This window comes from Ovis canadensis, chromosome 23 (assembly GCF_042477335.2).
Source record: "Ovis canadensis isolate MfBH-ARS-UI-01 breed Bighorn chromosome 23, ARS-UI_OviCan_v2, whole genome shotgun sequence".
Lineage (NCBI taxonomy): Eukaryota > Metazoa > Chordata > Mammalia > Artiodactyla > Bovidae > Ovis > Ovis canadensis.
In genome coordinates, this window is record NC_091267.1 from 56,546,257 (window position 1) to 56,562,554 (window position 16,298).

At 51.6% G+C, this 16,298-nt stretch overlaps 2 protein-coding genes across 5 annotated transcripts in view; one reads left to right on the top strand and one right to left on the bottom strand.

The window, feature by feature from the left end:
• Nucleotides 1–12,312, top strand: TUBB6 (tubulin beta 6 class V). Of its 4 annotated transcripts, none has more exons than XR_011252403.1 (6): nt 120–282; nt 504–612; nt 2,218–2,328; nt 7,590–8,655; nt 9,070–9,193; nt 10,121–12,312. XR_011252403.1 is itself a non-coding variant. In XM_069569036.1 (5 exons), exons 1-4 carry the CDS (start codon nt 226–228, stop codon nt 8,651–8,653), a joined length of 1,341 nt encoding a protein of 446 aa, XP_069425137.1. In that variant the 5' UTR covers nt 120–225; the 3' UTR covers nt 8,654–8,655; nt 9,070–9,243. The 4 variants fall into 4 exon arrangements, 2 of the variants coding, with proteins under 2 accessions (XP_069425136.1, XP_069425137.1); XR_011252404.1 differs by having other exon boundaries at nt 10,754–12,312; XM_069569036.1 differs by lacking the exon at nt 10,121–12,312 and having other exon boundaries at nt 9,070–9,243.
• AFG3L2 (AFG3 like matrix AAA peptidase subunit 2) overlaps nt 10,899–16,298 on the bottom strand; it is an 18,290-nt gene continuing 12,890 nt past the window's right edge. The window contains exons 12-17 of the mRNA XM_069569030.1: nt 16,075–16,200; nt 15,422–15,532; nt 14,891–15,006; nt 14,316–14,516; nt 12,909–13,103; nt 10,899–11,518 (exon numbers count right to left, since the gene is read on the bottom strand). Coding sequence (XP_069425131.1) covers nt 11,279–11,518; nt 12,909–13,103; nt 14,316–14,516; nt 14,891–15,006; nt 15,422–15,532; nt 16,075–16,200 — 989 coding nt within the window. The 3' untranslated portion in view covers nt 10,899–11,278. The remainder of the gene's footprint in view (nt 11,519–12,908; nt 13,104–14,315; nt 14,517–14,890; nt 15,007–15,421; nt 15,533–16,074; nt 16,201–16,298) is intronic.

Genomic DNA, 16,298 nt, shown 5'->3' on the forward strand with positions numbered 1-16,298 from the left:
GGATTTGGGAAAGAGCACTCGGACCGGCTGCCTGGGGGACGCAGGGTGTGGGCAGGGCGCCCAGACGGCGGGGCAGAGGGGGCGCGGCCTGGGGGTGGGGGCGGGCCCGGCCATTGGCCCGGGCGGCCGGGGGAGGGCCGGGGAGGGGCGGCAGGCGCCGGGTGGGGGACCCGAACGCCCGGGCAGCAGTCACCGCGCCGTCAGAGCAGCGAGCGCTGAGCGGCCATGAGGGAGATCGTGCATATCCAGGCTGGCCAGTGCGGGAACCAGATCGGCACCAAGGTGAGTGGGCGCTCCCCCCCGCCAAGCCCTCGGGCCGGGGCCACGCGGGGCACGGGCAGCCGAGGGGGCGTCACGGGGACTCTACCCCGCTCCCCGTCCCCGAGGCCCCGGAGCGGCTCAAGCGCGCCTGGAATCTGGCGGCCGCTCCCCGCGCCCCGCCCGCCGGGCCGGCCCTGGGGGACCCTAGCTGACCGTCTGTCCCCCGCCCTGCCCTTTGCTAGTTTTGGGAAGTGATCAGCGACGAACATGGCATCGACCCGGCCGGAGGCTACGTGGGTGACTCTGCGCTCCAACTGGAGAGAATCAACGTCTACTACAACGAGTCCTCGTGTGAGTGGCGCGATCCGCCATCCCCCCCGAGACCCCGCCTTCCCCCCCAGACCCCGCCATCTCCCTCAGGACCCCGGCCACCCCCTTGGGCCCCGCCATCCCCCTTGGACCCCGCCATCCCCCTTGGACCCCGCCATCCCCCCGTCCATCCCTCTCTGGGACCCCGGCACCGCCCTGTGGGACCCTTGCCATCCCCTGCCCCCACCCGCGGGCCCCCCGGCGCGTGGGTGGTTCGCGCTGGAAAAATCCTCCCGGATGTAGCCCGGCGCCCGGCTCCTCCCTCGCTCCCCCTGGGGCGGGAAATCCGCCGTCGGTTGATTTCAAACAGGCTCTTGGCCTCTACTGGTCTGAGTTCTTGAACCTGACCTGTTAGTGCTGTGAAATCAGCTTAGTGGGGCATGTCCGGCTCTTTTTTTTTTTTTTTTTCTGGTTTTAAATTTCTTTCCTAATGAAGATTTTTGTCTAAAAATTTGAAAAACACTGCCTCAAAAGATTGTTCTAGCCCTTTGCAGACCTCCAGAAAGACTTTACACCCACTGGAAGATGGACCTCCAGACGGATAGGGTCTTTGGCCGAGTTTAGTTAATCACTCCAGGCTGTGGTTTATCCAGGTTTAAGAATAGTACCAGCCCTGTCCTGGGGAGGTTCATAGGTATCCTGGTTACTTATGTACCCTATTTTTGTAACAATGTTTATTGTAAAAGTGATACATGATATTCACAGAACAAACACAAAAGGAAGATGTTGAAAGAACACCCAGGAAGTGACAGGTGCTGCCCCTCAATATACCCACCTGTGTCCCCAGCCTCAGAGATAATCACACTATCTTTAGAGTCACTGCTGGTCGTCCACAGGAGAGCTGGGAAGAGCAGGACATGTAAACCATGGGGTTTTATTCATTAAGCAGGTATGACAAAAGGTCTGGAAGAGCAGGGCGTGAGTGGTGAGATTTCTGGATGGCACTGAGAAACGGCCAGTATAATTGGCACTTGCTGGTCACCCTCGGGCCACCCTCTCTCCAGCCTGGGTGTGTGAGTAGCAGAACAGGAGTTGTAGGACAGTTCCCAGTGCAGTCCTTGTGACCCCACCCTCAAGGAACCCTTCTTGCCGGTTGGCATGAGCACATGCTCACTTGTCCATAAATGAGACAGTCCCCCAGGAAACAGCCGTGGACACACCTGAAACAGGTGCGCAGACCTACTTGTGGGTTCACATGCGTGTGAGGGAGAGAGGTGCAAAAGTGTCCTGGCAGCATGGCTGCTCACTGCAACAGGTATGGGTTATTTCTGCGGAACTAAAAAGTTGAACTGTACATGAAGGAGGACTGGGAAATTCAGGCGACAGGAAGTCCAGAGACCTCACTTCTCATCCTGCCTTTTCCAGGAACTTCCTGTGCCCTGTGCTTGGGCTGGCTTCCTCACCCGGACAAGTCCAGGGTGGATTGTGTTTTCTGAGGCTCCCCTCCCCCAGGGCTGAGACTCTGTGACCCTAAGAAAGCCTGCTTTGTACCTCGCAGGCGGCTGTGCTGGTGGGACTTCCCTGGGGAAGTGTGTTGTCCCAGGAACCAGAGACTGACTCTCAAGGGTGGGCTCTGTTCTCTTCCAGCTCAGAAGTACGTGCCCAGGGCCGCCCTGGTGGACTTGGAGCCGGGCACCATGGACAGCGTGAGGTCTGGGCCTTTTGGGCAGCTCTTCCGGCCTGACAACTTCATCTTCGGTAGGTTCCGTCTTTCCTGCTTTCTTCTTCCTCTTTTTTATTTTCTAAACATCCAGCTAATTTGTGTGCAAGATTAAAAACATCACATGGCATAGAAAAGCTTAGAAGGGAAATCAACAGTCGCCAGCCTCATCACAAGGCAGCCTCTTGAAGGAAAGTAACCTTTGATTCTCTAAATGAGATGCTTGCTGCTAAGTCGCTTCAGTCGTGTCCGACTCTGTGTGACCCCATAGACGGCAGCCTACTAGGCTCTCCCATCCCTGGGATTCTCCAGGCAAGAACACTGGAGTGGGTTGCCATTTCCTTCTCCAGTGCATGAAAGTGAAAAGTGAAAGTGAAGTCGCTCAGTCATATCCGACTCTTAGCAACCCCATGGACTGCAGCCTATCAGGCTCCTTCATCCATGGGATTTTCCAGGCAAGAATACTGGAGTGGGGTGCCATCGCCTTCTCTGAATGAGATGCTTGCTAGTAATAATTCTTGATTTCGAAACAGTTTAGACATTAACTTCTTTTTCCCGCTCATAAATTACTAGCATAAAAAGACGATAATAATTTGTGGTTCCTATGTTGGTCGTCAGTGTGTTTATACCTGTGTTTCTTTTTCCACTGTCTATAGGCTATTCTGCTTTCTTTCCAAAAGCTAGTTCCATATGAATTGTTGGTTTGGGCAAATCTTCCTTTCCTATTTCTTCACCCAGAACATGATTATAGCACCTGTTCCTCTGCAGACTCCTAAAGAAAATTATATAAAATGAAATGAAGTGGCATTGTTAATGTGACCAGCCTCCATCACTTTGGAGCCATGGTTTTGGGGAGTCAAGGCAGAGTCTTGGAAGATCTTATTGGTAACATAAATTGATTCCCTTGGATTGGACTCAGGCTATGTGACCTGTTATAAAGGTGATTGAGCAAGGTACGTGCTCATGATGTATGAAAGACCTCACGGTATCATCTGCTTCCCCATCACCGTGGCAACCTGCACAAGCAGTGGAACAGGTGAAGCTTCTAATAATTTGTTCAAGGGTTTTTGTCACCTTTCATATTTCAAATAGACCAGGACAAAAGGCTCTGGAGCCCCTTTTATTACGGCAAAAAAAAATCTAAATTACCAATACTTTTATAGTCCACAAGTGGGGACATTTACATTCTTTATCTTTTCCTAGACTAGACTTTTGGTAATTGTTCTCAAGCAGAGGTGCTTCTAGATCCTGCCACCAATATGGTCACCACTAGCTACGTGTGGCTATTTAAATGTAATTGAAGTTAAATAAAATCAGTCTACTTCCTCAGTTGTACTCCACACATTTCCAGTGCTCAGTAGCCAAGTGTGGTAGGTGGCCACCACATTGGACAGGGCACAGCTCAAATACATCTAGCTATGCCCTGTCCAATGTCACTGCAGAAAGTGCTCACAGCAGTGCTCACAGCCTTAAAAGATATCTACCAGATTAGGGGAATGAAGACTACCTATACAAAATAGCTTCAAGAGTGCTTTTTAACAGTTGACACTATTTTTAACTAAGGAAATAACATGTTTGGCCATGAAGAACTGAGAGGACCAGCATGTCTGAACGCACTGCGTGTGCTGTTGGCTCAACAATTGTTTTTAAGTCATTATCCACTTAATAAAAGAGTCTGAGTTGCTTGGGGATTCACAGTAGGTGAAAACTATAGTTTCACCCCATTGCCTTCAGGGTGGGTGAATTTTTTAAAACATGTCCTTCCATATTCAGACATAGTTTGAAGTGATTTAAGAAAACACTGACTTGAAATAACTATAATTTTAAAAGTGAAAATTCTCTGCATTTGAGTTTATGCTTTAGAAAGCCACACCTTTTTCTTAACAAACTGCTGGTTGCATGGCAGCTATACCTGTTAGTGGAGAGAGTTTTGTGGGACAGAACAAAGCTCTAGGAAGGCAGACCTTAGGCTTATCTGTACATATAACTTTCTCTCCCAGATTCAGGGCTGGAAGGGAGACAAAGAGCCTGGAGTCCCAAGACTTAACCCACACCCTGTGTGAGCTGGAGGTGAACCAGGGCTGGGCTCTGAGGCCTCCGGGATCACTGCAGCATCACTTCTACAATCTGGAGCTGCTGGTTAATGTCCCAACCTCTGATTGCAGAAGACGTTCAACTCCTGACCCCCAAATATTTAACTGGGAACGTCTGTTGCTATGAGACAGTGGCAAAATATTTTCAGAAGCCTCCAGCTTCCTCCTCTTGGTTGAAGGCAGAGAAAACTTCACATCTGATCACTCTGTAAACACCCAGGAGACCAAGGGACTGTGTAAGCTGGAGGCAGCAGAGGGTCCAGGCTGAGGGACTCCACTGACCATGGCTGTGTATCGCCTTGAGTCCCCACTGCCCCTCGGTCATTGTTTCCATGCGGTTTCAGTCTTTGTCCTCGGGGCAGCTCTGAAGGGGCATCAGTTCTACCCCAGCTCCAGGTGGGAAGCTGACTTGTGTGCTGGCTTGCGGAGGGAGGTGGCGGAGTCTTGGGGGCCTAGGCAGGACATGACGGTACTCCAGCCTCATACAAGAAGGCACCCAGCCAGGTTTCAGTGTGGAGAGGCAATGTTTGTGAGCAAGAATGCAGTCACCTCCTGGGGGAGGCACCTCTGAGGGGCTGTGCTCCTTGTAGGAGGCGGGGCCACCTTCCAGAGTCTGTCCCTCGCAGCCCGGGCTCACTAGCCTTGGTGATGTCACTCTGCTCACAGTATTTAGGTGGTTCCCTCTTCTCTTCACCCTTACAAACTGTCATCTGGTGAGTCTCGTCCACGTGTCATTCTACGCGTTCTGAGCCTACGGGACCAACTGTAATCCATGTTGCCGACTTGCCCTCTGTGGAGGCCCGTCCCCCCCACACCCGCAGCAGCTCTAGTGTGTGTGGGGCCTTGCCCCAGACTCCCATCATCACTGTGTTTCCAAGCTCTTGAGCTCCGTCAGCTTCATGGGAGGCGTTGAATCTCTGTAGGTTAGTGTGCATCTGCCTCGTGAGGAATACACTGCGTGTTTGTCACTTGCGTCCACCCCTGCATCCTTTGCCTGAGTCTTCCTAGAGGCTATCATCGTCCTTATGTATTTGTAGGACTTTAGATGTTTAATCAGTAATAGCCAGTACCTCTTAAACTTACTGAAGAATCACAGCAGTTTGGTTGTTCTTGTTTTACAGACTTGCACTTTGCACCACTAAACTTAGCTGTGGAAGATTCAAAGATGTTTTAGCTAAGACTCCTTCCGGGTCTGAGGCCGGCCCCCGGGGGTAACTGTAGGTTCCAGGGGTGTCCTGAGTGGGCCTCGCCCCCAAGTGCCCAGTGCCTGCCTTCTGCTGTGGTGCTGGAAGGGTCTCCATGGTCCGTCCCGCTGTGTCACCACCCCCGCTCTGTTTCCCCCATCAGTGCGTGGGGGTGGGGGTGGGATAGTGGTGAATTGTTGCCACCAGCAGGTATAGACAGAAATCAAGGTAATGTCTTTGGTGTAAGGGGGAGAGGTGTGCATAGCGCAATGCCACCAATGCCTTGACCCCTCTGGTCCTCTTGTTTTCTGAGCCCACCTGACATAGCCAAATGCCCTGCTCCCTCATCCTTCAGCCATGGGACCACCGCAGTCTCTTGTTCCATATGTAGAAAAACCTTGATCAAGAAGCTGATGGATCTACTTTTTCATTTTTTATAATACATGATTCTTCTTTTCAAAACCAGATTTGAAATACCCACAAACTAAAGAAATATACTGCTTGAAACAGCCTTTCTGGCTTCCTCTACAGCTGGGTTTTTCAGCTGCACCCCACACTGCCTTCTTACCAATGAACAGGAAACAGCAGTGCCTTATCTTTTTAACTTGTCATTAAATAGGTCTGTGCATCATTTACTTTTTTATTGCTTTTTGTAATGTACCTTACCATGTGCTCTAGGATTCAGTTCTTGATGGTTTCTCTAATGTCCCTTAAAATGCATATTAACATATTGATTTGAGTTGAAGACTAAAGCATGTTTTTCTGACAGAAAGTAGGTGCAATCTGTGCTTCCCAGGTGGTACTAGTAGTAAAGAATCCCCCTGCCAATGCAGGAGATGCAAGAGATGTTGGTTCAATCCCTGGGTTGGGAAGAATCCCTGGAGGTGAAAATGGCAACCCACTCCAGTATTCTTGCCTGGAAAATTCCATCGGCAGAGGAGCATGGCAGGCTACAGCCCATGGGGCTGCAGAGAGTTGGATATGACTGAGCGACTGAGCACCCACACAGGTGCAATCTGGATTATCCACCTGGTAACAGGGCTGCCTTGCCAATTAGGTTACATCGCCAATAGTTTTCATTATCTGAATGAGCTAAATCTGCAGCCTAAAGCGTTGACAAAAATATATTTGAAACATTTCATTAAAAATCATACTGGCAACGTTGCGTTGGAATTAAGATTTCAAATTTTCCAACCTTTTGAAGTAATCAGACCACACGAAGAGCCTTTCAGTGAAAGAACATCAAATAAATCTTGGTGCAAAGCCTTTTGGAATCTTCCTGCTGCAGAAGGAAAGTTATTGATGCAAGTCAGGTGTTTCTAATTCTGCTTTCCAGAAACTTGACTTTGGGGCTGAAAGGTGGTTAAAAATACTTTCTGATGGTGTAGATCAGTATTTAGTTTTTGGCATTTAACTCTGAAGATCAGATAATTGAATGAAATTGTTAGAATACAGTTAATTCTATTTACATGTTTATGCGAACAAGATTTCTCACTGTTTGTTGATATATATGTAAAAACAAAGAATAAGGAATAATATGGATGCCAAACCTTGTCTCAATCTGGCAATATTTGATGTTCACACTTGGATAAATGAGATAATGGAAAAAATATAGTTCCTGATGATGATGAACCAGGGGCCCCATTAACGAGGGAACATATTACTGTTTTGAAAAGGAAGTATTTGTATCTAGTTCAAAATTCAAGAGAGCCCAAAGGATAGGGGAAAGGAATTTGTTTTCTTAATTTATACTTTTTGTTCCCTTTGTCTTTTACTTTGCGGGAGAATTATCTTTTTAAGAGTAAGAATGGAATTACCAACTCAGAACGTGAGTACATCTTAAAATTGGCAGATTTCCCTGTCTGAAGTGGCCAGCCACCCTCCTGTGCTCCAGCAGTGCTGGGGGCCTAGGGCCCACCTCTCACTCTGTTATTTATTCACTTCATGACTTGTCTTGACGGCCCCTCATGGCAATCCCTGTAGCCCTGTTTGAATCACGTCTCCTCTCTTGCTTGACCCCAGGACAGACTGGCGCCGGCAACAACTGGGCCAAGGGCCACTACACAGAGGGCGCTGAGCTGGTGGACTCTGTCCTGGATGTGGTGCGGAAGGAGTGTGAGCACTGCGACTGCCTGCAGGGCTTCCAGCTGACCCACTCGCTGGGCGGTGGCACTGGGTCTGGGATGGGGACCCTCCTCATCAGCAAGATCCGCGAGGAGTACCCTGACCGCATCATGAACACCTTCAGCGTGATGCCCTCGCCCAAGGTGTCGGACACGGTAGTGGAGCCCTACAACGCCACCCTGTCCGTGCACCAGCTGGTGGAGAACACAGACGAGACCTACTGCATCGACAATGAAGCACTGTATGACATCTGCTTCCGCACCCTGAAACTGACCACCCCCACCTATGGGGACCTCAACCACTTGGTGTCAGCCACCATGAGTGGCGTAACCACCTCCCTGCGCTTCCCGGGCCAGCTCAACGCTGACCTGCGCAAGCTGGCCGTGAACATGGTGCCCTTCCCACGCCTGCACTTCTTCATGCCTGGCTTCGCCCCACTCACCGCCCGCGGCAGCCAGCAGTACCGGGCGCTGACCGTCCCCGAGCTCACCCAGCAGATGTTTGACGCCAAGAACATGATGGCTGCCTGTGACCCGCGCCACGGCCGCTACCTGACCGTGGCCGCCGTGTTCCGGGGCCCCATGTCCATGAAGGAGGTGGATGAGCAGATGCTGGCCATCCAGAACAAGAACAGCAGCTACTTCGTGGAGTGGATCCCCAACAACGTGAAGGTGGCCGTGTGTGACATCCCACCCCGGGGCCTGAAGATGTCGGCCACCTTCATTGGCAACAGCACAGCCATCCAGGAGCTATTCAAGCGTATCTCGGAGCAGTTCTCAGCCATGTTCCGGCGCAAGGCCTTCCTGCACTGGTTCACAGGCGAGGGCATGGACGAGATGGAGTTCACCGAGGCCGAGAGCAACATGAACGACCTGGTGTCCGAGTACCAGCAGTACCAGGACGCCACGGCCGATGAGGGCGAGGAAGCTTTTGAGGATGACGAGGAAGAGGTCAACGAGTAGAGGTGTGTCCTGCCTCGGACACCGAGGCTCAGAGGTCTTTTCTCCAAGCCTGGTGTGTCTCCTGGCCACCCAGGGGAGTCCTGAGTGTGGGGACAGTCCCCTCACAGGGGCGGCGGACTGTCCTGTCCGTCATCTGGGATAGAGGGTGTCAGAAGAGCGGGAACTGGCATCCCTGTCCGAACATCGGACCAGAGAGGACACGAAAGAACTCATGGGCCATAAATAAAGGGCTAAATAAACAAACCTCACCGTCTCTTATGTGTTCACCTGTGTCTGGGAATTAGGGGCTAGAAACGGTGTGCTTTCATCCTGTGACCACACCCGGGGCTTCGAGGTGCCGTCTCTTAATGGACGTGCAGTGCTCAATGTAGAGACAGCCTGTACACGATTAACCTAAGTGCTCCCCTGTTTTTCAGTCTCTGCTTTCCTGACAGTGCCCCACCTCCCAGGGAGCAGCCCACTCCACTCAGGGCAGGGCTTCGTTTCAGTCAGAGGCCCTCAGGCGGCCCTGAAGCTTACTGGTGGCCAGATGACTCCTTGGTAAGCAATGTACCCCAAATAAAAGACTGCGTTCTGGTTTCCAGCCAACACTTACACCCCCACAGGATCTTTCATGTCCTGCACATGGCCCTGGGCTAGTCCGCCCAGCCTCCCCTAACAGCTCTGCTGGCATTTGGAGGACACACAGAAAATGACCCTCAGGCTTCCTGCCGGGGATGCACAAGCTCGAGGTGGAGGCGGGTGGGGGCCTGGGCAACGACTCGGAGTTGCTGTGGTTCTTCCTGGGGTTGCAGGCCAGCAGGCAGGCCCCATGGGGAATTGGGAGGTGGCTAGGGCCGGAGGGAGGGGGAGTGGGCTTTAAATAAGGATCCCTCCCACCCCATGCTCACTAAGCACCCTCTGCCCTCTGAGGCTGTCTCTCCAGGGCAGCAGGCTCCCTTCCCAAAGTCTGGCTCCTCCCCTGGTGGGCAGTGTCAATCCAACTGCTTCAGCCCAAGTGATGTATCATGGTGCGTAGAAGCATTTGAGGCTAGTGCTGGACCCCTGCCCAGCCTCCCAACCTGCCGTGGGTCCCCAGGAACTGCTGAGACACAGCCCACAGTGTTCCCATGCAGTTCTGTGTCCACCACACCTTGCACAAAGCACTCCCTCAGACACACAGCATGACTTGACTCGAGGTAAGAACAGATCCCATTTTACAGAAACCTGAACTATTAATACTTTGTGAGACCACAGTGAACATCTTTCCCCATCCCTCTGCATTGCAAGGCCCGACGGAGCTTGGAGGAGAGTGTCCTGAGCATGTGTTGGTGGCCAGGCCCTGACTTGCTCATAGTCCGTACAATGCCGGGGAGAAGTAGTCCTTCCTGAAGGGCATCATGCATAGCCCAGAGCCAGGCCAGGTTCACACTTGGCACCGCCTGGGAGCTCAGCCTTGACAGCACCCACTGGCCCCTCTACCCACAGGGCCCTCCTCCTGGTCCACAGGCTCTGCTCAAGGAGCACCTCGTCATCCCTGAGGAATATGGCCTGTGGTCGGTACCTGCAGCCCTGGCTCCCAGGATGCTGCTGGTGCTGCTGTGGCCTGGTGAGCCAGAGTCTTGGAGAGCCATCCCAGGACAAGGGGGCTGCCTGGGCTACCCCATTGGTCCAGTACCCTCCAGGGATGCCTGAGTGCCTGAGGTCGGACAAGTAGCCCCACAATGCATTCCCCTGCATTAAGAACACACAACGAAGTCAGGACAGCATGAAAGGAAGCTGCTAAGAATAAAAACATAAAAGATGTGGGTGGTTTCCTAAGTCCAGAGAAGGCACTGGAGACCGACGTCCTCCTGGGGCTCCGTCTGGTTCTGACCTGTTTGTGACCCTGCAGCCCTGATTTCTCTGGTGACACAGTAGCATGTCACCCCTTCTAACAGCAAAAGTGACCTCAGGAAGACATAGGGCTCTCCAGCCCAGGGGCCATGCTCTCCACTGTTCAGCCCGCTGTGGTGGTCACATGTCTACTGGAGACGCACATGGGGCACCGAGGCTGGGTCGTGACTGGCTGAGTGTGTGCCCTGATGCCATCGCACAGCTCACACCGAGTTCACCCTTCAGGGCGGACAGGTTGAGGCGTCACTGAGAGTCTCGTCGGAGTGGAAGAGAACCACCAATCTGAGACTAAACGTGGATGTCGTTCAGTTCCTTTTCACTGTGTTTTCTGAAGGGATGTCTCCTAAGCAGCACCAGTGACCCTCGCGTGTTCAGAAGGAAAAACGCAGCATTTACACTTTATTTGTGACATAAAGAAGCCGTATTTACACAATACATTCATATTTTTAAATATGTTACACAGCTCTCCTAGAAAACCACTCCGTCACAGAAGAGCAGCATGTAGCTTGGGTTCCGTCTTTAAAATATTAAATCAAGTAGAAATACTCTTTAATTTCATAGCCCATCACAGAGGGAGACTCTGAGGGAGGTGGGAGTGAAGGGCGGGTGATGGTGAGCACACCCCCACGTGAGGGCACAGGAGACTGGAGGCTGGGGACGCACTCCCGCCCCTGTGACCTCCGAGGCCAAGAACGAAGCACTCCTTCCCGCCATGCCCTTGGGGCGGCTCTGAGGGTGCAGCACCAGGAGCTACGCAGGGCCGGCGCCCTGGACCTGGCTGGTCACCTTCTCGCCCGCGGGCTCCTCCGAGCCCTCACGCTCCCTGTTCCAGTCCTTCAGGCCCTCAGGGAGCGAGGTGTCCTCGTCCAGGCTGCCGGTGCCTTCCACAAACTCCTCGTAGGTAGACTTCTCCGCAAAAGGCCTCGGGCCCAGAAGTTCCACCATGTCGTTCTTGTCTAACACTTCTTTTTCTAACAACAGCAGAGCAACCTGGAACATGAACACCTGCGATTAAATACAGCCACCCAGCACCATCTCTCCAAGCTAACCTTCTATTTACAACCAACCCCCTTCCAAAACAGGGCTTCGAGAACTTCACTCTAACTTTTAATAAGAATATCTTATTAAAATAGATCTTCACCCTCACTAACTTTTAATAAGAAGTATAAAAATCCTGGAAGGATATCCCCAGGAAGGGCAGGGTGGCATGCAATGTGGTGTGACTCTGTGCCCTGCTGGGGAGGTAAGGTGGGGAAGGAGCTCTGCACACATTGAGGACAGACAACCCCGAGGAAGAGCAAGAAGTTGTGTCCCTGGGCCCCACCCACTTCCAAAGGAGGTAAGAGCTCCCTGTGGCTCCCAGAGCAGAAGGAGCTCTGGGAAGGCTGCAGGAAGAAGTGACAGTGGCAGGGGTGGGGACGAGGAAGGGACAGAAATGGGGAATTTTAAAGCGAGGCTGACAAAATAGAGACAAACATAAACATGCGTCTCGAAGCTCTGGTCTCTGTGTGGCTGAACTGTAAATGTGACAGGACACACAGCCACAGAAAAAAGGGGCCCACCGACTACAAGAGGGGAGGTAAACAATGGTGTCAGCAGGCAGGGAACAGCTCACATGAGAGCCTCTGTCACCAAGAAACGAAGCCAGTTAAACTGTAAATGGACCTCGTAGTAGACTTGGTTCCTCAGGTGACTCCTAACTTAGAAACTTACCACATGTGTAGTTTACGTTAAATGCTGTTTTTAAAGATTCCAAACAATAAAGCAATTTTCTTCTGTCTTTACATTTTTTTTAAACTTTATTATGGATCATTTCAAATATGTACCAAAAACATATAGAAAAAAAGGATAACTAACCCCATGCAACCCCATGTAACCACTGTTTACAATCACTTTTGTTCCACCTGCTCCCTGGATTATTTTAGAGAAAATCCCAGATGTCCTGTCGTTTTATCTACATATGTTTGTCTCTAACTCTATGAGACACAGACTCTTCAACTCTCAATGCTGAGGTTCCGGGTTCAGTCCCTGCTAGGCAACTAAGATCTCTTTTGCTCCAGAGGGGAAAAGCAATGGGGAACCCCATCAGGCCAGCAGGCCTGCATCCGGAAGCACCTGGCAAGGTGAGTGCAGATTCAGCTGTATGTCTGGTACTATAAGCAGACCTCATTAATCCCGTGTTCAAGTTTCCAGGAGCCAGGGGCCAAGATCACATCCGCCTCTGCTCCCCATCATCCCCACCGACAGAGCATCAGGATGGAGGGAGGAACCAGAATCAGCAGGCACAGGGGGAATGGCAGCATCTGCAAACCAGCCAACCAATCACCCTCAATGGCCTCTGCAAACCACGCAGAGGAGTGTTCCCACAGTCGGCACCTACCTTCTCCACGTCAGCTTTCTTCTCTGTGAGGAGGGCCACTGTCCTCTTGTAAGCATCATTGATAAGGATTCGTACTTCGTCATCTATGAGTCTAGCGGTGGCCTCGCTGTAAGGCTTTTCCAACACCATGTCCCCCTGACGTGGGAGGTCAAAGGAGATCTGCCCGACTTTCTCGTTCATGCCAAACTGAACAATCTGAAGAAGAAGGCATGGCCATGGAGGGCATCCATTTCTGCTCACAGGCTCATGGGTTTTATAAAATGTCAACAAGGTAACATGGACACTGAACGCACACACTTCACTGCAGAACTACTCTTCAACCCGGCAAAATGACATGGCAGCCTTGAGTCGGCCAAGTAGACCAGGTATTCTGCATAGACGGGGCAGTGGGGACAAGATCAGAAATGGGCAGACAATATTTACAACCAAGACAGGCAGCAAACAGGTGGGGACAGACCCCAGCAGTCACGAGACGTGCGTGAGATCACTCTGCACGAGGGGAGGCAAGAAGGAGCCAGAGCCTGTGACAGACGGAAGCCACGACCTCGGCCACCCAGAGGCTCCTCCTGAGTCACCTGGGCTGCTCCAGGAACCTGGGAGGGGTGCCTGCACTTTCCCTAAGTCCCTGGGGCCTGGCTGGGCTGTAAAGAGACCCCCATAGTAACCACACAGAGCCCCAACTTAAGAAATGTCTGGAAGTAAAATCTAAACTGACTAGAAAATAGGAGGCGCAGGTAAGAGAGGGGAGCAGCAACAGCTCAGAAAGCAGGAAGCACATTTTTCAAAAGTTCATGGAAACAGCAGAAAAAGATACTCTAAAACCAGGAAACTAGAAACACTGTCTTAATCCACCTTCTTCCTAAAAGATCAGGAAAACAAACTTCATGAAGATAAGGAAAGCGGGATGCAGGGACGTCCACAAACAGATGAAAACTGTGACCCAACTTCAGAAAAGACTAACAAAAATTAGGAATGTGAGGAAAATATGAAATAACAGAAGTCAAGAGTTGGGAAAACTTAGATAGGTGCTAGAACACAGGAAAAAAAAAATCACAGTTGAGTTCCCAGAATCACTGACATTGAGCTCCGAGAGAGCACCCTGACTGTTTCTGGGAATGGAGGCAAATGGGGTGGGAGTGGGGTGACTGCTCCCAGCTTAGGTGGAGTCCACGTAGGGTCCTGCAGGTTTGAAACTAGACTTAAACTCTGCAGACATGCTTCACACACTATCAGTAAATCCAAAATACCAAGTGACCAAAATGTAAGTTTCTATTCCTAAGTTTTGATCACCTTACACTGAACCTCTGTGAAGGAGGAACCCTTGCCTGGTCAGCTCAGACCAGTGGAGCCTTAGGACTGCTCCGGAGCCTGTGCGGCAGCGAGGAGGCAGTGCACTTGTCCTCTCACCTGGGCGTAGGCACTCTGGGTCACTTTGCGCAAGTCGTCCTGGGCACCGGTAGTGATCCTGCCAAAGAAGATCTCCTCGGACACACGGCCGCCCAGGGTCATGCACATGCGGTCCAGGAGCTGCTCCCGGGTGTAGAGGTACTGCTCCCGAGGCAGGTACTGAGCGTAGCCCAGCCCTTTGCCCCGTGGGATGATGGACACCTGACGAGGGAACGGCAGCACTGAGCACCCGGCCGCTGGAGCCGACAAACCCACTGGAGAGCAGAGTACCACGGCCGGGCAACCCCAGGGCCTCAGCTGGGCAGCTGGTCCAGGAGAGCACTTCCTCTTGGGATGACCTCATCCCAAGTGACTCCTACACAGTGCTTCTGTCTCTTATGAAACCCATCCGCGAATTCCCAGGCCTGACAGTAGGGCCACTGCTGAGCAGGATCCTCTACCAACTTGACCCACCGGAGAAAATCCCTTCAGCTTCCAGACACTTTTCTTTCCAAACTTTGTAACTCATCAATGCATGATGCCTCCCCCCAGTGCCACTGTCAGATGTCCCCACTACGTCCCCCCCAGCCACTCACCTTCAAGAGAGGGTCTGCGTGCTCCAGGTACCAACCGGCAACTGCGTGGCCTGCCTCGTGGTATGCCACTGTCTTCTTCTCCTCGGGCTGTAGGACCTGCGTTTTCTTCTCTAAGCCTGACACACAGAACAGAAAATAAAGCCTGTGCTTTAGCGACAACGACATCACCAGAGGCTCACACACCACCACTCAGGGCCTCACAAAGAACACACATCACAGGCCTTCCCAGTCTAACTGGTTTTACAACTGTTTATCCACCACCTATGTCTCGCTCAGGGCACATTAGACTCATGCGATGAAATTTTTGGAAAACAGGAAGGCTACAAGTGCTTTTTAAAAGAAAACAACTAGACTGCTATAACTGAGGGGAAGACCTCTCCCTGACTACAGCCTGTCTCAGATCCATCCGACATGGAAGCCTCTGTACAGACACTCCAAGGTGCCCGCGAGCTCCAGGCCTGGGTGGACATACTCCCTGGCTTCAGAATCACGCCATCAACCCTTGGATGTGCAGTCTACCAGCTGCCTTACCGCCAATCACTCGTTCAATTGCTTGTTCAAAGTGTTTCTGGTTTATGGAATCTGAAAGGTGTCTTGCGGCAATCAAAGCTGCTTCATTGCACACGTTGGCAACATCAGCTCCTGTGAAAGAACACAGCAGTTCTCCACCAGATACACCTGAGCTCACTGGCCACAGTTCTGAAGAGGGACCAGACCAGGTCCCCACCACCAGCAGGTTCCAGCGCCCAGGCCTGCCCAGCACAACTGGCCCCTCAATCACACTGCAAGGACCAGCAGTGGACAGACACCCATGGGCAGTAATCTATCTCCACAGACCATATGATGAGAGCAAACTAAGACTGTGCTTTAAAATGCCCACCAATTAATGCTTAGTTCTCTGTAAAATAACTTCTGTAAATGCCCACCAATTAATGCTTAGTTCTCTGTAAATTAACTTCTCAAAGTATATGGCAACACAAATAAGCCATAACACAATGTATGTGCTCAAAAAAAATTTTAAGTAGCCAGGCCCCTGGAACTGAGGCACCTGCGCCCATGAATACACCCTTCTCAGGCTGCAGGTGGTCCCTCCTGCTTCATATTGAGTCTGTAAGGATGGACAGAGGGAACGAGAAAGGAAGGGTCGTGTCCTGTAGACAGAACTGAGGGTAGAGCTCACCCACCTGAAAACCCCGGGGTCAAGGATGCGAGCTTCCTCGCCAGCTTCTCCTTTTCCAGGGCGCTATCCAGCTTCAGAGGTCGGAGGTGAACTTTGAAAATAGAGGCTCTTCCCTTAATGTCCGGCGGTCCTTGATAAATTATTTTTAAGAAGAAAAAATCATAATCAAACAGCTGCAACCTCTCCTCGTGAGAACTGGCCTAAATCCAGGGCAAGAAAGCCATCTCA